The sequence below is a fragment of the Mirounga angustirostris genome, unplaced genomic scaffold (genome assembly GCF_029215605.1).
Source record: "Mirounga angustirostris isolate CCGP_5_RB_7025 unplaced genomic scaffold, mMirAng1.0.hap1 SCAF_17, whole genome shotgun sequence".
In the NCBI taxonomy this organism is placed as follows: domain Eukaryota; kingdom Metazoa; phylum Chordata; class Mammalia; order Carnivora; family Phocidae; genus Mirounga; species Mirounga angustirostris.
In genome coordinates, this window is record NW_026991725.1 from 44,064,519 (window position 1) to 44,087,839 (window position 23,321).

Genomic DNA, 23,321 nt, shown 5'->3' on the forward strand with positions numbered 1-23,321 from the left:
GAAATAAACTCCTTTCTTGTGTCACCGCCACTGTCTCTCTGCCCGTGGATTCTGTCGGCAGCCACTGGCTGAGCCTGGCCTGTTTGGGACCCCACAGCCCTGGCCCCAGCCTACCTGGTGCAGAGTCGTCCTGGGAGGTGAGGCCAGAGGGGCTGGATCCCAGGTCCAGTAACTTCCACGTGTCCTGGAGGGGACCGCTGGCCGCTGATGAGGAGCTTCTGGTGCGGTGCCCACTTTCCCTGTGGAATTCTTGAGCTGGGCGTGGCTTTGGGGACCGGTTTTCTTTGTGCCGAGTTGATCTGCAAGTCACTGTAGAGATTCTGTGTTGCCTCTATGAAAGTAAAAAAAGACACAATGATCCCTGAGAGCCCTGCTCTGCTGTCCCCGGAGTAAGTGACAAGGCGGTGGGCATGGCCCAAAGACAGGCCTTGGGGTGAGGCTTCAGGGACCATCTCGCAGAGGCCCTGGGGACAGGCCCGCGCTCCTAGGCACACTGGCTGGCCGGTGCCCGGTGCCCGACCAGCTGGGGTTCCCACGGACACTGGAAGGACAAAGCAACGTGTAAGGCAAAGGCAGTCTGGTCTCCTTGGAAAGAAGGGCAAATGCCCCAAAACACGCCTCTCCGGCTGTGCCAAGGCCCACGCTGGAGCCCGTGTCTGCCCATGCCCCCAGGGCCCCGGGCCGACCCACTCCGTGAAGGCACAAGAGCAGAATCCGCCATCCCAAGAGAAGCGGCTGGTGCTGCCGGGCAACAGCCACCTGCTAGGACTCCCAGCACTCAGCTTCCCATGGTGGCACGGTGTCCCCAGCACACGGCGTCCCCAGCACAAGCAGCCCTGCCCTACCTGCCCCGCCCCGGCCCCGGCCCTAGCCCCGGCCGTCCAGCCCCGAGGAGGACCGCTTCTCCCCACCGTCTGGGCCGAGCGGGGCTGGGCCTTCCCCGAGCATTCAGAGACACGTTTCTTCTTGGTGTTCTGAGTCCTGCCGTGAAAACGCGGACAGAAGGAATTCAGTGTCGGCGGGTCACCGATGGGGTGTGTTACCGAGGTCTCCCTCCAGATGAGGAAGAAACGCTCTCCCCAAATTTCCAGTATCAGGGACTCGCTCAAGTTGGTAGCCGGCCAGAAGGGAGGGGCATGGTCGTGTCCACCAGCCAGGAAGAACAGTGTCCACCTGAGTGCCCCTCCCGGCCTTCAGGAGACCAAGCACCCCAGCATCACACAGACCCCTTCTCAGCATCAGGGGAGGGAGCCCTGAGCCTGACCCCCCGTGCCTCTCAGTTTGCTGGCAGGCCCCTGCAGCCTGAACGGCCTTCCACCCTCCCTCTGTGGGGACGCCTGCCTGAGAGCAGTCAGAGGGGAACGTAAGGAGTCTTAAGAGGCACTGAACGGGAACATGGAAGAAAATGTAAGCATTACAAGCAGCTGGACGAGGGCAGAGCCTGAGCAGTGGGCCACTCGCAGGGAGGGCCCGGCCAGACCCACCAGCCTCTTCCCGGAGCCCCAGAGAACATTCACACCCACTGCACTGCTCTTCTCTGCTCTAGTTTAATTAATATTTGAATTCAACTGAGTAATGCATGCATATATTTTTTAAAGATTTTATTTATTTATTTGACAGAGAGAGGGAGAGACACAGCGAGAGAGGCAACACAAGCAGGGGGAGCGGGAGAGGGAGAAGCAGGCTTCCCGCCGAGCAGGGAGCCCGATGTGGGGCTCGATCCCAGGACCCTGGGATCATGACCTGAGCCGAAGGCAGATGCTTAACGACTGAGCCACCCAGGCGCCCCCATGCATATTTTTTTATTTTAACTTACAGCCCCTGGGGCAGCAGTGATGATAAATGGGCTTTTCATGTTTGTTGACTGACTGAGTTTCTTCCTCCAGGGTTTCTTTTCTTTTTCTTTTTAAAAGATTTACTGACTTGAGAGAGAGAGAGAGCGAGCGAGCAGGAATGGGATGCGCAGAGGGACAGAGAGAGTCTCAAGCAGATTCCGCACTGAGCGGGGAGCCCGACTCAGGGCTCGATCCCAGGACCCTGAGATCACGACCTGAGCCGTAATCAAGAGTCAGCCACTTAACCGACTGAGCCACCCAGGTGCCCTTCCTCCATAGTTTCTGATCATATCCTTTGCTTTTTTATCTATTGGTTAAAAAAGCGGGCCTCATGGAGTCGTCTTTTCTCAAGTTTTAAGAAAGGAGGCATTTCACTGGATGTAACAAAGCCATGGTAGTTCTGTAGTTTGAAGGAGATTAATAAAGTGTAATGCAATATTTAATGTACTAGAAAGAAGTGGAGGTCCAAGTCATAATATGCACGTTTTACTGTGACAGATAATAGGCACATTTATTCGACAACTTGGGAGATTTTCTTCTAATAACACATATTTAGAACTTTAATCAATGCAGGTGATTTGAAAGTTATGAATAGCTAGGTACTTCAATGCTTTAACAGCATTTCCCACAAGTGGTGAAGGGGTCGTGCAGGGGAGGGGGTCCTCTGGTGGAAAACGCCATGGTCTTCAGCCCCCTTTCTGTGGCCGGCCCTGTGCCGTTTCTCAGGCCAGCGTTTCCTCGTTGGGCAGACAATCGTGCAGGCCTCTCCCACACACCCATTCCGGGTGCCCTGGTGCTCTCCCCACTGTCCCTGCCATCCCTGCCGTCCCGTGAGGCAGACCCTGCCGTTTGCCACGGGCTTGTGTTGAGGCCCAGCGGAAGCCCCCCAGCCCCAGGAGGTGTGTGCCTGACGGACATGGTAGCAGGGCAGTCCAGGCATCGCCAGTCCCAGGCCGCCGCTCGCCTCCTCCCACCCAGCAGCCAGGCCTCAAGCCTGGGCTCCTTCCCTCTCCCACAATCCAAATCCATCCCACAGCGAATTCTGGCTTCAGCTGTCTCCAGATGTGACGCTTCTCCTCGCTGGCCGCCCACCCCTTACCCGGGCCCCCGGGTCAGCGCAGAGCCTGAGCATTGCTACCTCGCTAGGGCCACCTTGGGGCTCACGTCACCCCTGGGGGAACAGGCCATCCATCTCCCAGCTGGCGTTCTCTTACTTTAAACAAACTGAAAAGGCAAGCCATACACTGGAGACTCTTGCAGAACATGGGCGGATAGGGATTGGTCTCAAGGCTATAGAACTCCCACATCCTCCAAGGAAACTGAGTGTTGGTGAATGAGACGCTGCACACAGGCGTAGTGAGGCACGGCACCAAGACACGTGCTCGCTACTTTTCCTCAGTTAATTACAGGCGGAAGCGTCTAGTCGTGTGGACAGGCTTGTGAAGAACAGAAATCTAAAGGCAGCGCAGCGGAGGGCATGGCCTCCGTGGAAGGACAGCGGCATCCTGCCGGCCGGGACCCCGGTTGTGGTCGTCAGAAGTGCCAGCAGACAGAACTCGGCACCTGTTCTGGGTAAAAACTCAGTACAGCAGGAGGAGAAAGAACTTTAAACTGATGAAGGGTCTGAATGAGGTCAAACCATATGAAATTGCTGATGCTTAACCACTTTTGACTTACAAAAATGGCAATTTTGTAGGACCCAACTTAACACCCAAGCCTACAGCAAACTTCCTACTTGAAGATAAAATGCAAAAAGCATTTGGGGCACCCGGCTGGCTCAGTCGGGGGAGCGTGTGACTCCTGATCTTGGGATTGTGAGTTTGAGCCCCACGGTGCATGTAGAGATTGCTATAAAAAATAAAACCTTTACCAAAAAAAAAAAAAGAAAAAAAGCATTCTATAAATCAGGACAAAGGTGTGGATGACCCTGTTCTCTGTGGTGCATGGGAGTCCTGGCCAGGACAGCAGCATGAGACAGGACCGTGAGGGGAGGAGCCTGACCCTCACCACAGACGCTCACCATTCGCACAGAGAACCCGGGAAAATGGCTGCCACACGTATTAGCGCTAATCAGTTCTGTGGAGTTGCTAGTTATAAAACATTTGGTAAAAGCCAACTATGCTCCAATTGCCTGCAATAGCTAGAAAATGTAAGCTTAAAGAGATCCTCGAGATAAACAAACTGGTACAGTCATCAAACAGAATGCCGTCCAGCAATAAGAAGGGAGCTTTCAGACCACGGAAAGATGTGGAGGAAACGTAGATGCGTATCACCAGGAGAAAGGAGCCAATCTGGAAAAGGCTACATGGCCTCTGATTCCAACCCCGTGACATTCGGGGGAAACGGCAGAACTGTGAGGCAGTAAGAAGATCAATTGGTACCAAGGATAGAACTGGAAAGGGGGGAGGGTGAACAGAGCGCAGAGGAATTTTAGGACAGTGAAACTGCTCTGTGTGAGACACGAGGGTGGACGAGTGTCATTATACATCTGTGCAAACCCGTAGAACACACAGCAGTGAGCGCGAGCCCTCACGTACGCCCTGGGCTCTGGGTGATGATCCTGGGTCCGTGCGGGCTCCTCAGTGTGACAGACACACCATCTGGTGGGATGCTGATATGTGTGCACCAGACAACTTTCATAACAATGTTTACAGCAAAAAATAGCCAAAATGCCCACTGAGAGAAGAATGGATGAGCCAATGTTGATGTATTTATACAATGGAAAGAATATGCACAAACTGGTGTCTAGACCTGGGCTTGCCAAGCCACACCTGGCAGAGGCCAAATCCTGCCCACCTCCTTCTGTACAGCCCATGAGCGAAAAGTAGTTTTTACGTTTTTAAATAGTTGAAAAAATCAAAAGAAGAATGTTTCATGACCTGAAGACTATATGAGATTGACCTTTCTGATCTATTGGGTTTTCCTGGAGCATATCCAGGCCCATCTACTCACGTACCACCTGTGGAACGGGGGGGCCCTAAAGCTGTGGCCTGACGTAGCTGCTCTCCATATATCGCATCGATACATCCCAGAAGCACAATGTGGAATGAAAGCGCTCTGCAGAAAGATATATACACAACCCCCGGATGTGATGTATACAGATTTTTAAATATCTGAGAAGAGAAACACCAGACTCAGGAAAGTCTGAAGGGGGGATGTAGGGGTAGAACTCTCAAAGGGGTTTTGACTTTATAACATTTTGTTTATTAAGTTGGATGGTGTATATCATATTAGTCTTTGTACCTTCTTAGAAGTCTAAAAATATTTATAATAAAAATACATAAAAGACAGTATTCACCTAGTAAAGATCAAATGGGATGAACAGCTAAGAAATTTTTGTAAAGGAAGATAAACAAGAGCAACCTTATTATATGTATTTGTAATATATTAAAAATATTACAAAGGTATGTTTTTTTTTTTAAGATTTTATTTATTTATTTGAGAGAGAGAGAGAGAGAAACCATGAGCAAGGGGAGGGGCAGAGAGAGAAGGAGAGAGAGTCCTAAGCAGACTCCTTGCTTGATCCCACAACCTGAGATCACGACCTGAACAGAAACCATGAGTCAGCTGCTTAAACGACTGAGCCCCCCAGGTGCCCCTGCAAAGGTATGTTATTTAGAGCAGGACAGCCCCAGCTGGGGAAAGCACCCTTCACTGGAGCTGTGTAGAAAATAAATACAGGGGGCGCCTGGGTGGCTCAGTCGTTAAGCGTCTGCCTTCGGCTCAGGTCACGATCCCAGAGTCCTGGGATCGAGCCCCGCATCGGGCTCCCTGCTCCGCGGGAAGCCTGCTTCTCCCTCTCCTGCTCCCCCTGCTTGTGTTCCTGCTCTCTGTCAAATAAAATCTTTAAAAAAATAATATTTCTAGGGGCGCCTGGGTGGCTCAGTCGTTGAGCGTCTGCCTTCGGCTCAGGTCACGACCCCAGAGTCCTGGGATCGAGCCCCGCATCGGGCTCCTGCTCTGCGGGAAGCCTGCTTCTCCCTCTCCCACTCCCCCTGCTTGTGTTCCCTCTCTCGCTGTGTCTCTGTCAAATAAATAAATAAAATCTTTAAAAAAAAAAAAAGAAAAAAGAAAATAAATACAGATCCAAACCTGAAAATGCAGAGGTGCCACCCCGTGGTCTGCCAAACACGGGCCTGGCTCTTCTAAAACGTCAGCATTGTGAAGGACAGACAAGGTCAGAAGACTCATTCTGGGGTGAAGGAGATGCCCACACGCACACCTATGCCCATGCTTGCACGCACACGTGCACAAACTTACTACTCGTGCAACCCCCACATGCATGTCCATACACACACAGCCACACACACGTGTAGGTGTGCAAGCGCTGCAGGCAATGTGGGTCCTGGACTTGTGACTCACAAAATCTGAGTTTACAATATGTATTAAATTCTAGGACCATAGTCATGTTTCCTGATTTTCATAATGTTGGGAGGAGTCTTTGTTTTCAGACATAAAGGGGCTCGATGTCTGCAACTTACTCTCAGCTGGTCCAGGAACAAAGTTGTCTGACTGTGTGTGTGTGTCTACCTATCATTCATCCACCTATCCATCCACCTATCCATCCATCCATCCATCCATCCATCCATCCATCCATTTATCCACCCATCCACCCACCTGTCCACCCATCCACCCACCCATCTATTTATCCATTCACCCATCCATCCACCACCCACTCATCCACCCATCCATCTATCCATCCACCTATCCATCCATCCATCCACCTATCCACCCATCCACCTACCCATTTATTTATCCATTCACCCATTCATCTATCACCCACCCACACACCCTTCCATCCATCCACCACCCATCCACCCATCCACCCATCCATCCATCCATCCATCCATCCACTTATCCATCCATCCATCCATCCACCCACCCACCTATCCATCCATCCAACCATCCATCTATCCATCCACCTATCCAACCATCCATCCATCCATCATCCACCTATCCAACCAACCATCCATCCACCCATCAGCCATCATCTACCTATCTATCTATCTATCTATCTATCTATCTATCTATCTATCTATCTATCTATAATGTGGGGGAGGCAGAGGGAGGGAAGAGAAAGAATGGCAAAGCAAATGTAGTGATCAGTTAACAACTGGTGAGTCGAGGTAAAGGGTACAGTGCTATTTTTGCCACTTTGTGTAAATTTGAAATTATTTCAAAATAAAAAATTAATTTGAAAAAGACATAAGCAAGAGTTTAGATGTTTAGCACATGATAAAACAAATCAATTCAAAATCACTGAGAAAAAGGAGGATAATTACTTATGGGTATTATGACAGTGAAACAGAACAGCTAGAAGAAATGGGTGGATATTTACCTAAACTCGGAATAGAGAAAAAACACAGTGAAATAAATCATTAAAGTAGACTGACAGAATTCATTACATTAAAAAAAGTTATCTGTGGATTAAGAAAACAAAGAAAGGCTAAAGGCAAATGACAAGTCTGGGAAAGGTTATAATGGACAAGCAGCAGTTCCTTCATTTATAAGGAACTCTTAAAAACTAGTAAGTACAAACACACAAGTAGAAAAATTAGCAAAGCATGTGTATAAATAACCCACAAAAAAAGAAATATATATGGCCAATAAATAGATTACAGACTTTAATACCACTAAGAATACAAGAAACTTCTAAAAGATGAAATTTTTTTAACCCATCATATTGGTAAAGATTTGAAAAATAAGGGGCCTGGGTGGTTCAGTCGTTAAGCATCTGCCTTCAGCTCAGGTCATGATCTCAGGGTCCTGGGATCCAGCCCTGCACTGCACTCCCTGCTCAGGGGGGAGTCTGCTTCTCCCTCTCCCTCTGTGTGTGTGTGCTTTCTCTCTCTCTCAAATAAATAAATAAAATCTTTAAAAAAAGTAATACTCAGGTGGTAAAGCAACAGTAAAACATACATATGATGTAATTTGTAATTTTATATTTATTATTTACTTAGGTAATTAAAAAAAAAAAAACAGCAGGAGGGGTGTCTGGGTGGCCTGGTTAAGCATCTGACTTTTGGTTTCAGCTCAGGGCATGATCTCAGGGTCGGGAGATTGAGCCCCACATCGGGCTCCGCACTCAGCGGGGAGTCTGCCTGAGATTCTCTCTCTTCCTCTCCCTCTGCCCTTCCCTCTTTCCCTCTCTCTCTAAAATAAATAAATCTTAAAAAAAAAAAAATAGCAGGGGGCGCCTGCTATTACGTTAAGCGTCTGCCTTTGGCTCAGGTCATGATCCCGGGGTCCTGGGATCGAGCCCCGCGTCGGGTTTCCTGCTCAATGGGAGACCTGTTTCTCCCTCTCCCGCTCCCCCTGCTTGTGTTCCCTCTCTCGCTGTGTCTCTCTCTGTCAAATAAATAAATAAAATCTAAAAAAAACCCCCCAAAACAACCCCAGCAGGAAACACACTGAGATGTTACTAGTAACCATGCTTGGGTGCTGAAAATTGGAAGCCTTTTCAATTGTGTTTACTGGATTTTACATTTTGGAAATGAAATACAATACTTAAGTGATTAGTAAACAGTTATTAGAAGTATATTTCTTAGATAAAGGAGTATTACCTGAGCTGCAGAATGGGGTTGCAACTGTCCCAAAGGGGCCTCAGGTGCGACACTCATGTTCTGGGCCTCAGGGGTGGGCAGAGGGTGACGAGGCGGTTTCCCTAGAAACAAGAGGAGGAAAGGATTTGCTTTTTCTTTTTTTTCCTTTTTGCTTTTTTAAAAAGTCAGCTCTATGCCCCCCAGCGTGGGCTTGAACTCACATCCCTGAGACCAGGAGTTACATGCTCCACCGACCGAGACAGCCGGGCTCTGGAACGGTTTGCTTTCTGTGTGCACCTCGCTTCCTGATGTCCCTGGTGCCAAACACAAACACTGCAGAAGCACAGCCCGTTCCTGCCTACACCAGTCAGCCCTCTCTTGCAGTGTGCGTAGGGGAGACGCCACGAGCTGTTGTGACTGCAGAGTGCAGGGCCTCTCACGCACAACTCTGGACACACCTTCTCAAAGCGCCGTTAACCAACACGTTCACTAACAGACCCAAAGATATACCCTCTCTGCAGCACAGAAAAGTAAGCAGCAGAAGGTTAAGTGAATAAACTTAAAGATTCTGCTTGTAAGAGATGCTTCAGCATCCTGTCTTACTTAGAAAGATCTAGGCAGCCAAGGAATACTCGTTCATTAACTCAGTTTGGGTTAAGTTACCTACAAATCTTGGAAATTAATCTTTAAGCTCACATACTACAAGATGCAATTACTGTTGATATAACATTTCTCAGAATGAATCTACTTGGTTAAACACAAGCCTACTGAGGACTCCAATGAGGTTTTTGTGTATATGAGTTGTAAATAATGATATGAACTGTATTAGTACTGATATGTACTTAATTACGTACTGTATGTACTGAAACAAAATTTTTAAAACCTTATATTACATTCACTTGAAGATGGTGGTGCATCTACCATCTTCTACTACATCTACTACATCTACCATCTTCTACATCTACTACACTGCATGTTAACATCTGGGTAGTTACGAAATTAGTTCTGCCCCCATGGACCTCCTGGGATGGGTCCTAAAGTACTATGTCAGTTTTTTTGCAGGAGATAAAAGGACATGGGAAAGGCAAAATTTGGAAATGAATTTATTTTCCTTAGTTTTTAATACCTGAGCTTAAAAGCTATGGAATCTGGAGATACACAAATGGCCAACAAGCTCATGGAAAGGTGGTCAACACCATTAGTCATCAGGGAAATGCAAAATCAAAATCACAGTGAGATACCACTTTGCACTTGTTAGGATGGACAGAAGAAAAAAGACAGAAAGTAAGTGTTGCCAGGGATGTGGAGACATCAGAACCCTCGTACATTGCTGGTGGGAAAGCAAAATGTTGCAGTTGCTGTGGGAAAAGTTTTACTTTGATGAAAAGAAAGAAGTGGAGGGGGAAGAAAGAGACAAGAGAGAAAGCTCTGCAGTGAGGACAGTGTGCAAGGACCGTTTACGAGCTGTGGTCCCAGCTACTCGCGGACGACCGCGGTCTGCGAACAGACGATCCTGCACCTGCCCCACAGTCAGGTCAGCAGTAGCCTCACCCGATGCCACAGGCCCACATCACTCCCCTCCCTCCTCCCGTCACGTAGGCACTTCATCTCACAGCGTTGCAACAAAGGGGGGTACAGCTCATTGCGATGATTTTGAGAGACCCCAGTCACAGAACTTTATTTACAACATATTGCTATCGTTGCTCTATTTCATTATTAGCTATTGTGAGCCTCTTCCTGCACCCAATTTATAAACGTTACCATGGGTAAGCATGTCTAGGAGAAACGAGGTACACACAGGGTCTGGCACCGTCGCGGTTTCGGGCACCCCCGGCGGGTCATGGAACGTGTGGCTACAGCCTCTGAGAGCACCGCTCTGCCCACTCTGAGGCAGGATTTCCAGAGCTCCAGTCAGAAGAACGTGCACTCCTCTGACCAGAAACCAAACCAAATGGATCACGAATCCGTCACCGAGGACACGTGTAGAAGTCTGAATGCGCGACTTCCTAGGTATGGAAGGGCCCTTTCCCCTTCCTCTTGGCCGCTGTCATCTAAAACCCGAGAGGCCTCTGCTTCTGTAAACTGAAGGGAAGCATTTCTAAGCGGCATCTTCTTGTCTCCCTAAGTCTTCCAGAACTCAGCAACTTTTGTGAAAAAGCAACTCACAGGAGGCATCCCCAGAAGCGGAAGTTAGCAGCGGGCTGGCTGGTGAGGGGCTGCAAGGGTCTGTCAAGCGAGTTGAAGATGAACGCCAGAGGCCGTGGGCCACAGCTAAGGGACGGTATTCCAGTTACTGAACTCTCAGCAAGCAGATCTTCTGAAAGTCATGATCTTCTTCAAAAAGGCCTTGTGTGAAAAATGAACTTCTGCCCAGTCATCATCTTGAATTATCAGAAAAAAAGTTCCAGCTCAAACAAGATAAAATGAATTTTTCCACTAAAATTACAAATGGAGGGGCACCTGGGTACCCATTTGACCAAAAGGTCAAATGTCTGCCTTCAGCTCAGGTCATGATCCCAGGGTCCTGGAATCGAGTCCCGCATCGGGCTCCCTGCTCAGCGGGAAGCCTGCTTCTCCCTCTCCCTCTGCCGCTCCCCCTGCTTGTGCACTCTCTCTCTCAAATAAATAAAATCTTTAAAAATAAATAAATTAATTAAATAAAATTACAAATGGAATTCAAGGCAGAGCAACAGGCTCAGGGTCTTCCATTTCTTCCGAGCTCAAACCTTTCACTGGGTATTTTCAGGGGTAATGATGAGACTATTGGATGTGAAGGTATTCTTTTTTTTTTTTTTTTTAAGATTTTATTTATTTATTTGACAGAGAGAGAGATAGCGAGAGCAGGAACACAAGCAGGGGGAGTGGGAGAGCGAGAAGCAGGCTTCCTGCCGAGCAGGGAGCCCGATGTGGGACTCGATCCCAGGACCCTGGGATCATGACCTGAGCCGAAGGCAGACGCGTAACGACTGAGCCACCCAGGCGCCCTGGATGTGAAGATATTCTTAATGAGCAGTCACAAAGTGAACTAATGGGAGAACCAGACTTGATGGTGGAATATAAACTCAGTTTCCTATAATCTATTGTGCCGTTCGTGAAAATACAGGGGCTGCATCTTGTTTATGGTCATCTTTTTACTATAATTTGATGTATACAACATTAAAAGTACTGACCCATGACAACTTTTGCCTAAACAGTATCTGTGATCATTTGAAATTATTTGGGTCTTTGGTTTATGGCCATACGACAACTGAAAGCACAAAAGGGAGATGATTTTAAAACTTCCAATTTATATGAAAACAATAGCATTCTATGTCTTTAAAAAATTGTTGCTAATGAGTATTTGAAAACTGTCTGCAGGTTCCAATTCAGCCTATTTCCTGGGTATTCCATAAATTTAGTTTTGAATAACCATTATCAGCTTTGAGTCTGCAATCTTCATAGGTTGGTAATTGATTTCAGTGGCAACACTTCAGATTAAGCACAGAGTAAGATATTTATATTTTACCTTGTTTCAGAATGGCCCATTGATACTCATAAGAATAATACTGGCTTTACTAATGCTATTTTAGAATTGTAGCTATTCTTTGTTTCTTTCAGGTTGAAAAGTGTAAGTTCAAAGGTTTTGATTTTGGTGTTGTCTTTATTTTTTTTAAGATTTTATTTATTTGACAGAGAGACACAGTGAGAGAGGGAACACAAGCAGGGGGAGCAGGAGAGGGAGAAGCAGGCTTCCCGCTGAGCAGGGAGCCCGACGTAGGGCTCGATCCCAGGACCCCGGGATCATGACCTGAGCTGAAGGCAGACGTTTAACCAGACTGAGCCACCCAGGCGTCCCTGCTGTCTTTAAGGTGAAAAATTAAATAAAGCAACCACCATATGTTGATTTAAAAAAAAGAAAAAAAAAAAAAGCACAAATCACAGGCCCAAAGTGGCATTACTTAGGTCGCATCCCAAACCAGGGCTTCATGCCTGACCAGCTGCATTTCAAGCTCCCCCAGAAGCGCAGTCATAACTGCTTCTCAGGGCTTCTCCAATAAGCAGAGTCTGCTGCTGGGTCCTCCCCACCCCCACAGGAAGAAGAGGTCCTCGGCCAGAGAAGACTCCGGCCCTTACCTGTAAGGGAAGGTGATCTTGCCTTAAACAATCCCGTTCTTTTGCTAATAACTTCTTGCCCCTATCCTCCTTCCTATAAAAACCTTCCATTTTGTACAGCTCTGAGGAGCTCCCTCCACTTGCTACATGGGATGCCGCCTGATTCATGAATCACTTAATAAAAACCAATTAGATCTACACATTTACCCGGCTGGACTTTGTTTCTTAACCCTTCTTGGTAGTACGGTCATTTATTTGCACAGGTTCCCTGAGAATCTGTGCTGCTTTTAACCAGGACTTCACTGGACACATGGATGGTGCAGCCAGAGCCCTGCCTACCTGGCCAGAGTCAAGAATGACCCTCACGTAGTTGTGAGGACAGGTCACCAGCAGGAGCTGTGAGCTAGGAAGGCCGCCCCTGGCAAGCCTGGGAGCTCAGGGTATTTCTGAAACCTTGAGAAGAAAAGAATTTGCTCAAAATCATCCAGCAGATGAAATCTGGTGAGTTCTTGGCTTCCTGGCCTCAGGACACTTTTAAAGTCCAATGTGGACTCCCGACGGAAACTTCCAGCAAAGCAAACTCAGGAAGGCCCGCTGGGTGAACTAACATTCTTGCTACACCTATGGAAATAATCAGGCCAACAGACCAGCCTTGTTAGCGATCACGAATAATCCTTCTTTGAGATTAGGTTTTACCAAAAGCAGAGAAAGGGTCAGAAGCAATGCGTGCTTCAATGGAAACTGCACTGTGGGCAGCACGTCCTTGGACCCGCGGGGCCGCCCCCCGGGTCTGAACTACGCTGCACCTCTGCACACTGACGGGCACGCGCTTTGTGCCTTGTCCCTCCAAGTATCACCGCTGACCCCCTCCCGCTTAGAAAAACCAGTTCAGTTTCCATTTGTAATTCAGTTCCTTTGTTCCGGATAAATTTGTGTTTGGGCTTTTCCTTGGAACTGGTTGTAACATCTGACTGGTTCCCTCACTGCTTAAGTAACAGAAGAAAATCCTAAGCCTGTGCCCATTTTCATAGCTATTTGAGCCATATTTTACCTCTTTCTGGAAACAACCCTTTTAAACACCTGATTAAAAATACCACTAGCTGTTACTGAACATCGGAAAGGACGGCGCACAACCTGAACCAGGCTGAGCTGCGGCCGCCGTGGGCGCTTCCCCACCAAGTGACAGCCCAGGAAGAAGGGAAGGGGAGCGGGGCAGAAATACAAGAGCCGTGGCAAGATTTTAACACAGAAATCATGGTTCTTGGCAGTTCAAGTTGACAAACACACATAAATTTAGAAAGAATGTAAGTATGTATAATAAGGAGGCTTAACAGAACAGATTCCACACGTGTTTAAAAATAACTGAACAAACAAAAATAACTAAATAATTCTAAAACTCTCCTAAACAACTCGAATGAAATAGAAAACCTGGGGGGCGCCTGGGTGGCTCAGTCGTTAAGCGTCTGCCTTCGGCTCAGGTCATGATCCCAGGGTCCTGGGATCAAGCCCCGCATCAGGCTCCCTGCTCGGCGAGAAGCCTGCTTCTCCCTCTCCCACTGCCTGCCGCTCTGCCTACTTGTGCTCTCTATCTCTGTTAAATGAATAAAATAAAAATCTTAAAAAAAAAAAAAGAAATAGAAAACCTGGGTGCATAATGGCCGATTATCTGGAATACTGTTAATACTGTCCCTGAAAACCTGACACACGGCCAAAGCAATACTCAGGTGGAAAATTCACACCTTAAAAAAATGCAATCACTAAACAAGAAAGAATAAAGTAAATGTTAAAGAAATCAGCAAAAGAACAATGAAACCCAAGGAAAGGAATGAACAAACACAAAATGTAAACTCCTTGTAAAGACACAGAAATCCATCCACTGGCTCCAGTTACTTTTGGGGCACCCCCGGGAGGCAGGAGAGGAGGCGGCGAGAGAGGTAGGGAGAGGATAGATTTCCAGTAGGTCTAATGAGATCCATCTCCAGAAGAGATCAGAAACAAATGGGAAGAAGAGTACTTAAAGAAACAATGGCTGAGAATTTCAAAGAATGGGAAAAACAACCAACCAACCATAAGTCTTAAGATTTCAGAAAACCAACCAATTCCTGAGCGGGTTAAATTAAGGCAAACTGATCCCGTCCAGATACCGGCTGGTAACACAGGAGAAAGGCAGCCAGAGAGAAAAGGGAGGCCCTCCCCAAGGATGGGGCTCTGACCGAGGGCCAATTTCTCTGAGGACACTGGGACATTCACTTTAAGAAAGGTTGCAAGAAAATGCGAGCATTAGGTTCTTGTTGCAACCAAGCCATCGTTCTAGAAAGTGGTCAAAATACAATCATTTGATGATGACAAACGCATGCTCTGCCCCCGCGCCAGTCCCATGGGGGGTGCAGGGGTCTAAGACCCAGCCCAGCACGAGTCGAGTCAAGCAGGACACACAACATGACTGAAAATCACTGCTTCTACATTAGGATAGTTTTACAACAGGATTTTAGATGCATGTGTAATTATGAATAATAAATGTAAATAACGATTTTGGTATTTATGTGCACATGCCTAATAAGTAGTTGGGTTAGCAACCTAATTAAAGCTAGGTCCCTAATCTGTTTGGTTTTTTTTTTTTTAAGATTTTATTTATTTGAGAGAGAGAGACCACAGCTGGGGGAGCAGCAGAGGCAGAGGGAGAAGCAGGCTCCCCGCCGAGCAGGGAGCCAGATGCGGGGCTCGATCCCAGGACCCCAGGACGCTTCACTGACTGAGCCACCCAGGCGCCCCCCAAATCATTTCTTGATGAACAAAAACTTCATCAGGAAAATGACATGATGAGGAAACACAAAAGGCTCCTTGCGGCATGATTCCAGCTATGCGACATGGGGGGAAGGCAGAACCACAGAGACAGTGAGGGTCAGTGGCCGCCGGGGGGGGGGGGGAATACGCAGGCGGAGCACAGAGGTTTCTAGTGAAACTACAGTCCCGTGGTGCATACGTGTGGTGACACGTCTGTCCCAACCCGTACGATGTCCAGCACCAAGAAGACCCAGAGGTAAGCATGGACCCTGGTGCTGACGGTGCGTCGGGGAGGTTTGTGGATCGTGATCAACGCACCACTGTGGTGGGATGTCGATCGCGGGAGGCTGGGGGGACATCTCTGTACCTTCCCGACAGTTTTGGTGCGAACCTAAAACTGCTCTAAAACACAAAGTCTTTACAACAGTGTTCGATGTTAGGACCTTGGCAATGACCTTTTGAGGAACGCTGGCTTCACATGAGATCCAGATGGTGGGTGCAGCTGGGGTTTCTGGGAGAAGCAGAGTTGGCAGGAGGACGGCACGAAGGGAGGGGCCCCACAGTGGGTGTGTGCAGTCTCCACCTCAGAGGAGGGCCACTCCACAGCCTGTGTGCCCCCCACGCTGGGCTGATGGAGCGGGCCGAGGGCCAGGGGCAGCCTGACCACAGGGCCACACACCGTTGGCCCATCTGTCAGTGCAGATCCCAAGGCCCGTCCTGAGCGGGAGGGGCAGGGCCAGCACGGGAGCCTGACCCCGGGGGCAGAGCCCGTGGGATGAGGACTGGGCAGCTAGAGCCAAGGCCAGTGAGGGGGCCGGACTGCCAGCTCCCTGTGAGGATGGGGCCCGTCCCAGAAGCAGCTGGAAACACCGGCAGGTGGACGGAGGCACCACCTGGGCCCCTGGGCCTGGCCCACAGCGGCCCCCAGCACGACAGCTCTGAACACAGGCCTCCTCTTCAGGTTTCCTCAGTGGTCTGCACCCTCCCTCTGAGACATGGCACTCCCTCCTGCTCTGCGGCCCGAGTTCTCCCACGTTCCCCTTCCTACTCACCAGGTCATTCTACTCGTCATATTCAGACCAGAAACACTAACACGATAAAAACTGCTATTATTATCCACACAGCTTGGCCGTGGGACGTTCTGAGGACGAAGCACAAGGCCCAACCCTCCCCTCCCTTTCCTCGCGTTGGGTAGTTAGGAATCAGGGGGACTTGCCCAGGGAAGCTAAGGCCACAGCTGAGAGGAAGCATTTTTTGCTGGTGTTCCCTTTGTGGCACTCTGGTCTCTGCTTCTAAAGCTTCTAAAGTTGGTGGGTCTGCAGCCCCCCAGCACCCCTCCACTTTAGACAATTCCCTCAAAGAGAGAGGGAATGGCTGTCTCCCATCGACCATGGGTGGGGCCCGAAGTCCCTCATCTCTGGTCATCACGGTATCTCAAAGCTCTTGCTGGAAAAGCATGGAGAGGCAGAAGCCACGTAAGGCGAGGGGCTACAGCGCGAGGAACGGGGGCGCCACAGGGAAAGGAGGGGGCTGCTTGTGAAGGTGGTCTGAGAGCCACGTGGCCAGCGGCTCGCTCCTCGGCACTCACCGGGAGCGTTCGATCTGGGCCGGCCGCGGTGACGACCAGGCAGCCACCCCATTAAGGACTCATCTTGCCCACCAACACTGGTGCTTATGGTCCCCTAGCAACGGGGGCCTTGGCTTCACGCCGGCAGCTGGATGCCTGCTTTCAACGGATGACTACACCGACCCTTCCAAGAAGCCACTGGTAGAAAGGTGCACCTCAGCTAAATTTGTCTCTCCTTGCGTGGAACAGTAGTGTGATTATTGGTCATTGATCCGGAGCGTACTATTTCCTTATTGGCTCATTAAGAGACAGTATCCTGTACGCTATTGGCTTGTGAAATATTACTATTTTAAATGGTCAGTCCCGCAGTGAACCCACGTTGAATAAATTATCGGCAAAGACAGTCAGTCTGAGCACAGCTTGCAGCCGACAGAGCCCTGGGCTTCTGTGTCCTCCGTGGCCGCCTGGGCCTGACCTGCGTGCCTGGAACAAGGGCACGCCTCTTTCTAGTCTGGTTGGAGCGCTGCCTGTCTTCCTTGGGGACCGGGGCCCTCTGAGACACCTGTGGGCAGCTGGAGGTCTCAGGCCGGGTCCTAGGGGACACACAGCGGCTGTTGGTGACAAGTCCAGGCAGAGCCGGCCGAGAACACGGCGGCCGCAGCTCCCCACAATGCAGCACAGAAATGCCGCCTGTTTTGCTAAGTGCAGTATTTTTCTCACAAATGCTGCCCGAGGCACGGGTTCATGGAACTCCCATCGCAGGATGAAGCTCTGCTCTGTGCCTGTGACTCCTGACCCCGGCTTCACTCCACAAGGGCAGCTTCTGTTCTCCCTCCTGCCTGCCTGAGAAGTCAGGCCAGACCCTCCCTCAGGGCAGCAAGTCTCCTCTCGTCCCGCCTCCTAGGTCCCTCCCCTGCCCCTTCCAGAGGAGCAGGCAAGAAGAAAGCCCTTCTGGGAGGGCCCCTGGGCCCCCTGACCCCACAGCCCAGCAGTGCAGGTCGCAGCTCCCAAACTCACCTGGGGCATGGTGGCCCAGCTCTGCACGGAGCCTGTTCCCCATCTCCAGGAGCTGTTCTTTCTCCAGGCAGAGGCGGAGGATTTTTCGAGCTGCCTCCTTTAGTTTCCTCTGGAGTTGGGGCACAGACAAGGCCTGTTGTGGCTGTGGCCCTTGGTCCTCTGCCCCTGTGGGTCCTTGGTCTGCAGGGACCTGTGAACGAAGCCACAGGTAGCCCCTAAGACAAACCGTCCAAGTGGGAGAGGGTGAGTGGGTGTGGGCGCAGAGCCTGCACCACTGGGGGACAAGGGATAAGGAGCAGGTGCTTTGGCAAGGAGACGGGGACCTCACACCACGGACGCCTCCCCCTCCACAAGTTGGGTGAACGAAGGCCACGAAGCCCCGGGCCAGGCCTGCTTCTGGCCCCTTGCGGCCCCCACCAAGCCTGTCTTTCTAGTGAGGACAATGAGGAACCACTTGGGACCCATGCCCAACTTCTAACGGGCCCCCAGGACACCTGCGTGGCACCAGGGTTACGGGCTGGGCACGTGGGTCACAGGCCCTGGGGTCACCTGGTGTGGGAGGGGCCGGCAGAGGCCCGACGGACACAAGTGCCTCCACACTTCTGCCTGCCTGGGGTCACTGTGCTGGGTCACCACATGGCCGCCCCACCGACACGCACCCAGACTTGCAGGGTGTTCAGAATGAGGGGTGTGGAGAATCAGAGAAAGGAAGACACGTGTGTGCCGGACAGAGGCCCAGGAGGAACCGGAGTCCAAGGCCCCAAGGGATGCAAGTGTGGCCTACTTAGGCAGGGTGGCTCCTGACACCCATGAAAAGCTGCACTGTGCCCTGTCTTGGCCCCATGAGCTGCAGCCAGAACAGGAGCCAGCCTGGAGTCCCTGGAACAGACCAGCACGTTCTGTCCTGGCCCCATTTCCTGCTATGCCTTTCTAGGGCTGGCAGGTGCTCGTGTACTCAGCGGCCACAGTTCTTCTGGTGGCCTGGAGCGGCGGTGGCCACACAGGGGTGCGTCCAGCACGTGCCGCAGGCTGGTTGGGCAGGATGAGAGACAGGGGAGGTGAGGCAACAGGAGAGTGGGAGATGGCCCTGGGGCCGCACAGCCCCGCACCCACATCCTGACCCCATTGCCCCGTGACGGAACATGGGCCTGCTCTCAACCATGCAGGGCACTGGCCTTGCCCGCACTCTCCTGAGGGCCCAGGACGTGACTGTGGTCCTTGGGCCTGTGGAGGGGCTGGGACAGACCTCGAGGAAGGGAGGTCGGAGGCCCGGCCTCCACAGGAACACGATGTTGGGAGTCCCCTGTGCCATTTTAAGTGAGGAAAGATACTCTGCAAACCCCAGAATGCTGAGACTCTCAAGAGAAAGGTCGCTTCTGAGAGCAGACCCCAGCCCACAAGGCAGCGCCCCTGAGCATGAGCTCATGAGGCATGAGCGGGGAGCCGACCCCTCAGCAGGGCCAGTGGCCAGGCTCTCGGCTGGCCGGGGAGCCCTGGTCACCTGGCAGCGAGCGGGCATAGCAGCCAGGAGCCCCCACCTGGGGCTCTGTTCCTGATGCGACTACTTTGATGGCTTTCTCCTCTCTGCCCACACCCACCATGTAACCCTCATCAGGACGCATTCTGGGACTCCCAAACCACTGCGTGCTTTGGGGCCCCCGCGGCCCCCCATGCTGGCCCCGTCTGCCCTCGCCTGCTCAGGGGTTGCTCCCAGAATCCTGGCCAGGGAGGGCTTGGCCAGTAGAGGGGTCCTCATGAGGGGGGGTCTGCTCCCAAGGGCAGCGGCGACGGCACTCCACAGAGGCTGATGTCAGAGCATGCCCCAACTCGGGGGCGCAGAGAGTGCTTGCCAGGGCTGCCGGCTCTCACGGTGGACATTAGGGCTCCCAGTCCTTCTGCAGGCTCCCAGGGGTGCAGGCAGGGCTAGCGAACACTGCCCCCCAGTGGAGCCCAGCGTCTGTCCTGCTGTGCTCAGGGCACTGGGCAGAGCACTGGACAGGAGGCAGGGAGAACCCCGGGTCTCAGTCAGTCCACCAGGCTAGGGGTCACTGGAGACACGACAGATGCCGGTCGGGCAGTGGTCTCTGCTGCCCCCTGGGGAAGGGGCTCCGAGTTCCGCACGGGCCCTTGTCCTGGGCTTGGGAGTGGGGGACCGACCTCCACCCGGGAGAGCGTCCGACTCGCACAGGAGCTGCCGGGCACTGCCCTCTGCTTCGTCGCCACCAGCCCCACGCGCCATATGCATTTCTTCCTGAACCACGGCCAGTAGGGTAGAGACATCGTGCTCATTTACACCCCAATGCTTCAGGTCATGCTTACTAGAAATGGACATTCTGTAACCACAGTTACGAAAACCAGAAATTTACCAGATACAACACTATGACCCAACACACGGGCCACACGCAAACCTTACCAACTGTCCAATTGTGTCCTACAGTTTGTTTCTCCCGCCCAGGGCACAGGACCCCACAGGACATCTGCCTCCCTGGTCCCTGCAGGCTCCTGACGGGCACTCTCTCCAGGGTGTGGACCCTCCGACTTCAGCGCGTCACTCGTGGCCGGAGTCAGCAGTGAGGCTGCGCCCCCCCACCCCCTGCACAGCTGGCTCTGAAGCCCAGGACATGGCCCTGCCGCAGTGTCCGCGAGGGCATCCCTCAGCGAAGGGTGTCCGCAGGCTGCGCCTGGAAAGTTTTCTTTTCCCTCGTAGCTGAGCCACCACCGGTGGGAGGCACTGAGTCCCAGCCCTGCTTTTCCTTTGTGCATTAGGATGGCTTCCTGGCGTACGCGCCCTCCATGTCTGCAGACGATGTTCTGGCCAAGGACCAGCCCTCTTCCCTCCTCCCTCTCCTGGTCAGCACAGACCTGGGAGTCCCGCTTATTGTGTGTTCAATGCCTGGGGCCCTTCGGTGCCTGCGTCCTTCTGCCCCATTTCCACGAGTCCATGGTGGAGCCAACCCCTTATCCTGCTTCCTCTCAGCAGAGCAAGAAATTCAGAAACCAGGATCTCGGCACTGCTGGCGCTCAAGGCTCCTGGGCCGCCAAGGTGCTGGCCCTCCTGCGGTAGGCCTGGTCTGGGCACAGGGACAGCCACTGGATTTCTCCCCAAGGTCACAGTCATTTCAGCTCCAGCCTGTCAGTCACAGAATTAAACATCTCGATTTTAAATCCGGCTGACGCACATGATTTCCTCCCTCTAAGCAAGCAGGATCTGTGAACCAGGCTGTTAACAGAACTCCTAGTGCTGCTGACCTCGGGGCCGAGCACGGGCAGCACCTGGAATGAGCGGTGGGCACGGGGTGAGGCAGACGTGCTGCCTGCCTGCCTCTGTGGCTCTGTGGCCCCATGGCCAGGATGGCATCCTTGAGCTGCAGGATGGAGGGAGGCCTGGCGCGGGGCCGGGGTTCTGGCTCTCCAGGCGGTGCCTGCTCAAGGTCAGAGCAGGCGGTTCTGGGTCCCACTTCCCGGTGACCTGAAGGCCTCCCCGTTGCAGCTGTTCTTCACCCGTCCGTCCATCCCAAGGCCTGTCCGGGCCCTCCTGTCATTCCTGAGCCAGAGAGGAGTGGACCTCCCCTTCCCTCCAGTCCTTCAGGGCCAGCCGGCATCCTAGAGCCAAGTCCCTCTTGTGCCTCTCAGCACAGCCTTTTTTTTTTTTTTTAAAGATTTTATTTATTTATCTGACAGAGAGAGACACAGCAAGAGAGAGAACACAAGCAGGGGAAGTGGGAGAGGGAGAAGCAGGCTTTCCACTGAGTAGGGAGCCCGATGCGGGACTCGATCCCAGGACCCTGGGATCATGACCTGAGCCGAAGGCAGACGCTCAACGACTGAGCCACCCAGGCGCCCAAATCTTTATTTTTTTAAAGATTTTATTTATTTGAGAGAGAGAATGAGCAAGTGAAAAAGAGAGAGAGCACAAGCAGGGGGAGAGGGAGAGAGAGAAGCAGGCTTCCCGCCGGGCAGGGAGCCCGATGTGGGGCTCGATCCCAGGACCCCGGGATCATGACCTGAGCTGAAGGCAGACGCTCAATGACTGAGCCACCCAGGCGCCCAAATCTTTATTTTTTTAAAGATTTTATTTATTTGAGAGAGAGAATGAGTGAGTGAAAGAGAGAGAGAGCACAAGCAGGGGGAGAGGGAGAGGGAGAAGCAGGCTTCCCGCCGGGCAGGGAGCCCGATGTGGGGCTCGATCCCAGGACCCCAGGATCATGACCTGAGCCGAAGGCAGACGCTCAATGACTGAGCCACCCAGGCGCCCAAATCTTTATTTTTTTAAAGATTTTATTTATTTGAGAGAGAGAATGAGTGAGTGAAAGAGAGAGAGAGCACAAGCAGGGGGAGAGGGAGAGGGAGAAGCAGGCTTCCCGCCGGGCAGGGAGCCCGATGAGGGGCTCGATCCCAGGACCCTGGGATCATGACCTGAGCTGAAGGCAGACGCTTAACGACTGAGCCACCCAGGCGCCCCTCGGCCTTTTTTTTTTTTTAAGATTTTATTTATTTATTTGACAGAGAGAGACACAGTGAGAGAGGGAGCACAAGTAGGCAGAGTGGCAGGCAGAGGGAGAGGGAGAAGCAGGCTTCCCTCTGAGCAGGGAGCCTGACGCGGGGCTCGATCCCAGGACTCCAGGATCAGGACCCGAGCCGAAGGCAGCCATCCAACCGACTGAGCCACCCGGGTGCCCCTCAGCACCGCCTTCTATGTCTACACCGCTGCTGCCAGAGAGCTCTCCACGCCTCCCAGACACCAGGGTACAGTTGTAACTGCAGGCCTCCGTGGGTCACGCAGGTCACCATAGGTCACCATGGGTAACCCAGGTCACTGCAGTCACCACGGGTAACACAGGTCACTGCAGGTCACCACGGGTAACTGCAGGTACCACAGGTCACCAAAGATAAGAGGTGACCCAGGTCACCACAGGTAACTGACAGAGTAAGAAAGTGCGCGCTCAACAGCATTTCCATCACAGCCGTCGTAAGAAGAGAAGTGGCCTGTGTGTCCGATCCGTGGGGACGGCTGCTGCAGGGCTCTCTCCACAGCTCAGAACCATGGCTTGAACCAGCCACAGAGCCCGCGGGACTAACCAGGTGCGGAGGGCCAGGACCAGGACGGAAGCCCCACTGTCACGAGCGAGGGGGTAGGAGCCTCAAACACTCGGAGAGTCCCCACAAGGGTCCTCTCGAAGGAGAAACCCAGTTTTGCACTCAGTTTCAGGGCCCTCCCAGCAAGAGTCAGGGACTCCCTTTTAGAGGAAACAGAACAGCCCTCTTCATACGTGTGGTTCCCACGCTGGACTTTTTTTTTTTAAGACTTGTTTCTTTATTTTGAGGGGGGGAGGGGCAGAGAGAGAGAATCTCAAGCCGACTCGCCACTGAGCACAGAACCTGACGCGGGGTTTGATGTCATGACTGCGAAATCGTGACCTGAGCCGAAACCAAGAGTCGACGCTTCACCAACTGAGCCACCAGGTGCCCCATCCTATGCTGGAC

At 51.9% G+C, this 23,321-nt stretch overlaps 1 protein-coding gene and 1 pseudogene across 4 annotated transcripts in view; one reads left to right on the forward strand and one right to left on the reverse strand.

The window, feature by feature from the left end:
* The window catches only part of CCDC57 (coiled-coil domain containing 57), a 116,528-nt gene that overhangs the window by 30,702 nt on the left and 62,505 nt on the right, over positions 1-23,321 (reverse strand). For all 4 annotated transcript variants that reach the window (XM_064582284.1, XM_064582283.1, XM_045888227.3 and 1 more), the window contains 3 exons: positions 17,838-18,027; positions 8,399-8,499; positions 115-331 (listed from right to left, as the gene is read on the reverse strand). In XM_064582284.1, the coding sequence (XP_064438354.1) occupies positions 115-331; positions 8,399-8,499; positions 17,838-18,027 (508 nt within the window). The remainder of the gene's footprint in view (positions 1-114; positions 332-8,398; positions 8,500-17,837; positions 18,028-23,321) is intronic.
* LOC123853646 (proteasome maturation protein-like) lies at positions 10,622-11,453 on the forward strand (annotated as a pseudogene).